The sequence below is a fragment of the Apus apus genome, chromosome 28, assembly GCF_020740795.1.
Source record: "Apus apus isolate bApuApu2 chromosome 28, bApuApu2.pri.cur, whole genome shotgun sequence".
NCBI classification, from domain to species: Eukaryota; Metazoa; Chordata; class Aves; order Apodiformes; family Apodidae; genus Apus; species Apus apus.
This window is the reverse complement of record NC_067309.1, coordinates 457,811-465,700: the sequence shown is the minus strand read 5'-3', so window position 1 is coordinate 465,700 and position 7,890 is coordinate 457,811. Positions and strand designations below refer to the sequence as shown.

Sequence of the window (7,890 nt, the reverse complement as noted above, 5' to 3'; positions counted from 1 at the left end):
GTGTCTGCAAACCCAGCGATGACAGGCAGGCTGTTCTCGTCTGAGGAGGTTCCAGCGTCTCGCAGGGTGATGTCCCCATTTGTGCTAACTCCCCTGCCCCAGGCTGCCAGCAGGGCCAGCAGGGACCTCTTGAATGCAGGCAGTAGAGTCTGGAGCTTGATACATTTTGTGCTCAATTAGGCACCTTTGGTCAGATGAACCACCCCATGGAACTGTTGCTTTCTGTCCCTGAAGTGAGCCCTCAGCAACCAGCTCACACATCCAGCTCTGGTTGGGAGACCCCTAAACGAAGACCAAGTTGACCTCACCCTCTTATGGCCAAGAGATCTCGTAACTTATCCCTTTGCCTTCCAAGCTATATAGGGTAAATGTCACACTTTGTCAGCCCTAATGCCACCGAAGCAGAGGTTTTCATGTCTTGCAGAGCAGAGCCCAGATCATGAGCCCACAGAGCCCAGAATGTCAGTGTTGGCAGCTCTTGTCATTCAACTGCTGTGACATGGAAGGATCAGAGGTTGTTCTGAGGTTGCAACAATGAATGAAGCTATGGCAAACTTGTAGTAGAAGACATTTTACAATGCTCAGAACTATTCTGGGGGTTCCTGGCAATCTTTGACATCAGTTGTTACTTGGGGCTACAGTAGTTCTTACAGGTGATGTGATATAAGGAGCAAATAAAACAGAATAAACACCATTGGACTCTATCAGCATCTGAGTCCCACTATGCTCCAAACTGCCTGAAGAGAATCAAAAGGTCTGTTTGGTTCTTTCTTCCCCCCACAGACAGTGAAAGATCACTTCTTCACCCACTCTGTAATTTCTTTAAACATTTTCTGAGGAAAAATTCAGAGACAAACCATGTACTTTCAATGAAGTTTATTGAAGGCACAGTGAAAAGCTGGGAAGTTTGAGCAGTCAAGAAGCTCTGTTTGTGTGGGTGCAAGATGACAGCTCAGAAGATTTATGCACCACTAACTTCCTTTGGCATTTCAGGGACGGGGGTGGGGGTTGAGCTCTTCTAAAAACAGCATGCTTGGAACCAGCCACCCCTAACATGCAGAAGCAAATGAAAGTACTATGTGTTCATCTGTAAGCAAATTCCACAAAAAGCCTGTGGCTACAGCATGACTAGCAGGTGCTTTGCAAGTTGAAATTGCCTTGTTTAAAATTTAAGTTCAAATTTGCAGCTCAGGGTTTCTTTGACAGAAAAAAAAAAATAAAAAAGCAGGGGAGGGAAGAGAGAGAGGAAAAAAAAGAAGTGAGCATGCTCTTTGCAGTGCCTCCTGGGAAAGTTCAATCATCACTCTCTTTTCTGAAATGCTTTGGGAGGAGCTGGAAGAAAAAGACGTGTCATCTAAGGAAGAACGTTGTCAATGAATCTGCTCGTTATGGGAAAAGCCAGAGAGAGAAGGCAGAGCAACAGGCAGACCCTTAAAGCTGTGATCATCTAGGCAGAATAAACTCAGTATAAACTCAACGCTGTGTTGAGCACCTGCTGGAGAAGCTTGCTAAATGTGTCTTGAGGGCTGGGGACTCTGAAAACATAACTGGGGGGGCACATGTATCTGATGCTGATAAGTGTGGGAATGGGCTTGGTGACAAATGTTGCTACTAGAGGGCAGAGAAATGATCCTGCACCATCTCAGCGGTGGGAGCTGCAGGTCTCAGCGTTGCCCCATCTGGTTGGGTTCCTTCCTGGCCCAGGGCCCTAAGGAACCACACACTGATCCCGGACCACCCCAAAGGTCCCCACCACGCCGTTGTTGCACCCCACAACTTCAGGGCTGTTGGCAACAACGACAGGAGAACCCCCCAGCTGCCGGATGACACAGCCTTGGTTCCCAAAGCTGACCACCCCCCCGGCTGGACAAGCCCCCATCCTGGCGTTCAGGCCCCCGTTCCCTGTGCTGATGACAGTGCGGGCTGGATACCCCCCACTCCGGGAGCTGAACCCCCCGGATTTGCAGTTGACCCCTGCAGCTTGGCAGAACACCTCTGGGACACACTGCTTGGCCACCGAACTGATGACTCTCTTGGGGTGGATCCCAGCGCTCCGGGAGCTGAACCCTCCGTTCTGGGAGCTGTGTCTTCCGGACCGTCTCCCCAGGGAGGTGAAGCCACAGGCAGCTCCGTTTGCAGCCAACATCCCGCAGTCCTCCGGGAGATTGTAGCCACTGCTGACCACAGCTGCAAGACAGCCCACGGGATTCATTATTTAGAGAGGAAAACTGGGAGACTCTCACAAGACAAGTTGTTTCATGAGTGACAGAACCGACCAAACCTGATTTCCTGTAGATCTGTCCAATGCATTTGAGCCCCTGCTCCTTCCACCTCCTCCCCCATGTCCCAACACATCCCCTTGCAGATCCTCCCTGTTCCCACGTTGCTCATCTGGCTGGTGGCATGTTTTTTCCCAGCTTCAATGCATGTTGGTGCATTGTGGGCAGCTTGTTGTTTCCTCCAAGAGTAGAAAAGGGTCATGAATTTGACCTTCATCCTGCCATCCAAAAACTGATTTTTTTTTAAATCAAGAGGTATCTGAGATTCCTGAGGCTAAACCTTCAGCATCAAGCTGGGCAGAAATGGAGCAGAGGGAGCTGGGGCAGAGAGATAATCATAGAATCATATCATGTTAGGGTGTTAGGGGTTGGAAGAGACCTCTAGAGTCCATCTCACCCAAATCCTCTACCTAAGTAGAATCACCCAGGTCAGGCCACACAGGAACACATCCAGGTGGGTTTTGAAAGTCTCCAGAGAAGGAGACTCCAGAACCTCTCTGGGCAGCCTGTTCCAGTGCTCCATCACCCTCACAGTAAATAATGCTACTCCATAGCCTGCCTTTCCTACAATGAGAAACCCTCATGGCTGAAAATCTTCAGGTTACTTACACACGCTCACAGGGTTCCCCACACATATCCTGCAAGGCGAGAGAAGAGAAATGCATGTTATTGCACCCACATCTAGAAACCTGATATATACACATAACTTCCAGCCATACATCCAGCCCACTTAGTCCCTTGTCGTAACACGTCTGACTACCCCCAGGACAGGAACTGTTTTTGCTGGCACAAGGGTGGCCTGTATGGCCTCCAGCCATCTCTCCAGCCCCAGTTTCTGTGAGCCTGGGAGGATCCTGTAGCTGCAAAATTCCCTTGGGAGCTGGAATCATTCTGGCCAATGATATACACGAGAAATGGGACAAGGTCTCTTTCACCCACCTGCTCTCTTCGCCCTCCAGTAGAGTCTTGTATGTTGCAATCTCGATATCCAGGGCCAGTTTGACGTTCAGCAGCTCCTGGTAATCCCGCAGCATGCAAGCCAGCTCATCCTTGGCCTTCTGGAGGGCGTTCTGCAGCTCCACGTGCTTCTCCCGGGCATCTTTCAGGGCACAGTCCCCACGCTGCTCAACATCACAAATGGAGGTTTGCAGGCAGGAGACCTGTCAGAGGGAAGGATAACAGTGCATACATCTTCAAGACTTCATTTCCAAATCACTGGACATTCTGGTTTTTTATTAATCTCCTCTTCCAATTGCAAACAGAGGAAAAACCCACCAGCATCCCTTCTCTCTATCCACTTTTCAACTACACACTTTCTGACTACAGCCTAGAGCAGGTCTTCCATCTACTCAAGGCCAGTGCATCAACTTCCCCCATATCTGAGCTGTCCTCCAAGACATTGCGCTTTCTGGAAAGATCTCCTCTGGGCCTCTCCTACCTGCTTCTTCACGTTCTCCAGTTCACACTGCAGCTTCTGTATCATCCGGGTTAGCTCTGAGATCTCACACTTGTTGCTTTGCAGATCATCACAGTACTTGCCTCTCTTATCCTGAAGCTCCTGAAACTGGAATCAAGAAACAAGACAATCATCATTTTTGACCTGCAGCCTGCTAAGTTGCCAGGCAGACACCCAGGTGGCTTATTACTCACCCTGGTTTGGTAGAAAGCATCAACTTCTTCTTTGCTCTTCTGAGCTATTTCTTGGTACCAGCATTCAACGTTCTTGATGATGCTTTCCATGTCCAGGTCTCGGTTGTTGTCCATTTTGACGATGACCGAAGTGTCGCATAGCTGGCGATCTACCTGAGCTCGCTCCTGCAGGTTGGGGAATGGCTTAGTCAGCTGCTAGCAACTCTCAGACTTTGTAGGGAAGGAAGGGCTGGGATGAAGAGCCACGCTACTCAGCTGGTGGATATAACAAGTCAAGAAATATCCCTCAGGTTGCCTCAGCAGAAAATCCTCCCTGCTGTATGAGTTGCCACATGTCAGCTCCTGACCTACATGCTGACCTGCAGCAATTCTGTCCACATCAAGGACAAGGAAGTTGAGTGACTTAACCCTTGGTATCCTGTCATCTTCAGCCTCTTTCTGATGTTAATGACAGGATTAAGCTGGGAGTTTCTTGAGCTCTAATCAGAAGCTGCAATCCGGAGTAACAAGACAGACGCAGCTCTTTTCTCAGGGGTAGAGTTAGGACACAGCCAATTCACACCTGGAGCTGCAGTAGGAGAGGGGGAACCACCCTATTTCCAGCATAATCATGCTAATATTAAATCAGCCCTGTACTTCCACACTTTCAAGTATTCAGGGCTGGGGATGAGACATGTCCAAGAGGGGTTTCAAGTTGTACAAATCAGGAGCACCTGAAAGATGAGACTGCACCACCAGACTCCTGGGATGGACCAGAGAAACTCACCTCCTCAAACACACATTTCAACAGCTCCAGCTGCCTTCTTAACAGATCCACCTTCACCTCGAGCTCCTCCTTGTTCAGAAAGATGCAGTCTGCATCCTGAAAGAGAGGAGACACGTTCCAGCCCAATCTCACTGAAAACACTGGAGAAACACAGAGAAGACAGAGGCAGCACCAACAAAACAGACACATGTTTCAACAAGATTTCAAGAGCAGGAAGGTGTGAGAGGGTGAGTCAAGATGCTCTGGTGTTTCCTAAAGGAAAACAAGACCATTCCGACATGACTTACAGGAATTACTTTCTTTATTACTTAGGACATAGCTACAAACTCAGAATTGACTAATGAGTATTTAAACACAATTTTTTAATATTGTTCAAATGATTTCTGCTTTTCTGATGTCCAAGAATAAAGGCTGTAAAGAAAGTGTCAGAAAATAACCAGTATCTTAGACACTGGGTATTCCAGTGTGACCTCTCCCACCCTGTCCCCCTCCCATTACACATCAAGAATGTGCTTGGAGTAACAAAAGCATTGCTGCAGTGCTGATGATGTAAGCTTTGAGGATAAATTATTTTTACTTTCTACTTATATTTGCCTCTTTTTCTGACCCTGTGCCTCTTTACAGGTCTCCCTTCTTCTGCTCATTATGACACTTGTGCTGGGCACTTGCTAATGATGCAGTGTTGCAGTCAAGCTATACAGCAAATAAACCCATTATAGGTATAATGTTTTGTGTATTTGGAGCTTCCCACCTTTTTGAGTGCCACAAACTCATTCTCCACAGTTGTACGCCTGTTGATTTCCTCTTCGTATCTGTTGGAGAACGAGAAGAAAAGGGCTGAGCTAAGCAATAGTGCCAGACACACAGACATCAACCATCAGGTACAAATAACAACCTGCTCAGAGACTGCCATCAGGCACTGCAGGATCAGTGTCTGGAGACCAAACATTAGACCATCCCAAGATCAGAGGCTTCTTCTTGAACAACATCATTAACAATGCAAAGACTTTGCGAGTGAGACAGAAGAATGTGACATCCCCAAAGGGGATGTGCCACATGTCTGGGAGATGTTGCCTGTGATGAACCAGAGAAGTGAAATGCCAGGGTCCTTACTTGCACTTGAACTCCTCCACCAGTTGGCTGGTGGCACACTCTTCGCTGCCCAGTTTCTGCTTTTCACACAGCAGGCAGTCCAGGCGCTTCCTCAGGTCGCAGATGTAGTTCTCAAAGTAGAGTTCAAGGTTTTTGCCCTTCTTTGGTAGGACATATTGCTGCAGGAGACCCCACTTGGTCTCCAGCACTTTGTTCTGCTGCTCCAGGAATCGGACCTGCAGACCAAAAAATAGCAATTCTTCCAATAAAGAGCTGAATGCAATAACCTGGCACCTGGTTTAACTGTGTGTGTTCTCACTGTGAAACTGCAGGTGCAAGAAGAGGATTTTGGGGACGTGAGAGGTGATATGCCACGATGATCATAAAATTATCTGTCCTTATTTAGAAATCTCAAAGTCACATGTCTAAATCTTCCTTTCCCACCAATGAATAGAAACAAAGCTCCTCTGAATGATGCCTCTGATGTATTTTAGGGTGAGATTGAGTCCCCAGAGGTTGGAACCTGTTTGTTTCTCTCTGATTTTTCAACAAAGGGATCCTAAGGTGACAGCTCAGACTGAGATATATAACATTTAGGTGCCTGAATCAAGATTAACCTCTTTTGCATTCGGGAATGTTTTTGGAAGAGTTTTTTATATTTAAAGACAAAGCGGGGGAAAAGGGTCTAATGCAGGACAGAAAGTTGAGCCCATCAGGGCTGTAACTCCTAGCTGAGCTAGAACTAGGTTGCAGTGAGGAATCCAGCCTTCAACTGAGGCCATCCTGAGAGGAGACACATGCAAGAAAGTCCAGTGCTATGGTGGCCACCATACAAACACCATCAACTACTAGGACAGTTACATGGCTGGAACAAGCCCTTCCCCAGAGCTGAAGATCTTGCTCTGCACCAACTGGCTCTGTGGGAATAAGGACCCTTGCACAGATCCCACCTGGACTACTGCGTACAGTTCTGGTGCCCTCCACACAAGAAAGATATGGACCTGTTAGAGAGGGTCCAGAGAAGGGCCACCAAGATGGACAAAGGCCTGGAGCACCTCTGCTGTGAAGACAGGCTGAGAGAATTGGGGCTGTTCAGCCTAGAGAAGAGAAGGCTCTGAGGAGAACTTATAGCAGCCTTCCAGTACTTGAAGGGGCTCCAGGAAAGCTGGGGAGGCGCTTTTCATCAGAGAAGATAGTGAGAGGACAAGGGGTCATGGTTTTAAACTGAGAGAGGGCAGATTTAGGTGAGAGATTAGGAAGAAATTCTTCACTATAAGGGTGGTGAGGAACTGGAATGGTTTGCCCAGGGACGCTGTTGATGCCCCTTCCCTGGAGGTTTTTAAGGCCAGGTTGGACAAGATTTCGTGCAACCTGGTCTAGTGGTTCCCTGCTCATGGCAGGGGGGTTGGAACCTGATGATCTTTAAGGTCCCTTCCAACCTTAATGATTCTATGATTCTATGACCCAGCTCAGTGATTCACAGCATGAACTGGGGCTTTGGAGGAGCTTGGTTGTGGTTCATATTTCTCAGAGAAGTGCAAGTGCAGAGCAGTTTGCACTCACCTTGTCAATGAAGCAGGCAAACTGGGTGTTGAGGGTCTTGATCTGCTCCTTCTCCTGGCAGCGTATCTCGTGTTCCAGCGGGTCAACCCCAACACAAAGGGGCTTCAGAAGGCGCTCGTCGATGCAGATACCTTGGATGCCGTCAGCCTTGCGCTCGGGGTAGCCTCTCACAATACTGTATCCCCTGGGGCCACAGAGGCCAGCCCTTCCTCCAGCATTATTGTAGCCAACGCCACCGAAGCCGAAGTCTCCAAAACATCCCGTCCCGCAGACCCCGGTGACGTAGGAAATCCTCCTGCTGCCCCCCAGGTTGCAGACGCTCCTGCTGCTGTAGGCGCCGGCCCCGCAGCGGCTGGGCTGGCAGGCAGAGGCGGCGTAACTGCGACCACAGATCTCCGAGGCTGAGCTGAAGCCTCTTCGTCCCAGGACGGACCTCACTGTAGGTGCCTGTCTGCTCATCGTGGCTTCTTTGAAGGTGGAATGTGGGAGTTTAGGGGAAGTTCTTCTGCAGGAGAGGAACGGAGATCCCGCTGGAGTGAC

General features: G+C 48.8%; 1 protein-coding gene across 1 annotated transcript; it reads right to left on the bottom strand.

Moving 5' to 3' along the window:
- Positions 1-1,708: 1,708 nt before the first annotated feature.
- On the bottom strand, positions 1,709-7,809 carry LOC127395093 (keratin, type II cytoskeletal 4-like). The gene is made up of 9 exons (XM_051641553.1): positions 7,351-7,809; positions 5,809-6,023; positions 5,447-5,507; positions 4,696-4,791; positions 3,930-4,094; positions 3,718-3,843; positions 3,219-3,439; positions 2,889-2,917; positions 1,709-2,187 (listed from the first exon to the last, which is right to left on the bottom strand). The coding sequence occupies exons 1-9, from the start codon at positions 7,807-7,809 to the stop codon at positions 1,709-1,711; spliced, it is 1,851 nt and encodes a 616-aa protein (XP_051497513.1).
- Positions 7,810-7,890: the final 81 nt, after the last annotated feature.

Excerpts from the sequence above, each read along its gene's own strand:
- LOC127395093 (XM_051641553.1), bottom strand. The coding sequence starts at position 7,809 with ATGAGCAGACAGGCACCTACAGTGAGGTCCGTCCTGGGACGAAGAGGC. Across the intron at positions 6,024-7,350 it reads TTGCCTGCTTCATTGACAAG|GTCCGATTCCTGGAGCAGCA; the intron begins GTGAGTGCAAAC and ends TTTGGTCTGCAG. Across the intron at positions 4,792-5,446 it reads AGTTTGTGGCACTCAAAAAG|GATGCAGACTGCATCTTTCT; the intron begins GTGGGAAGCTCC and ends CCTCTCTTTCAG.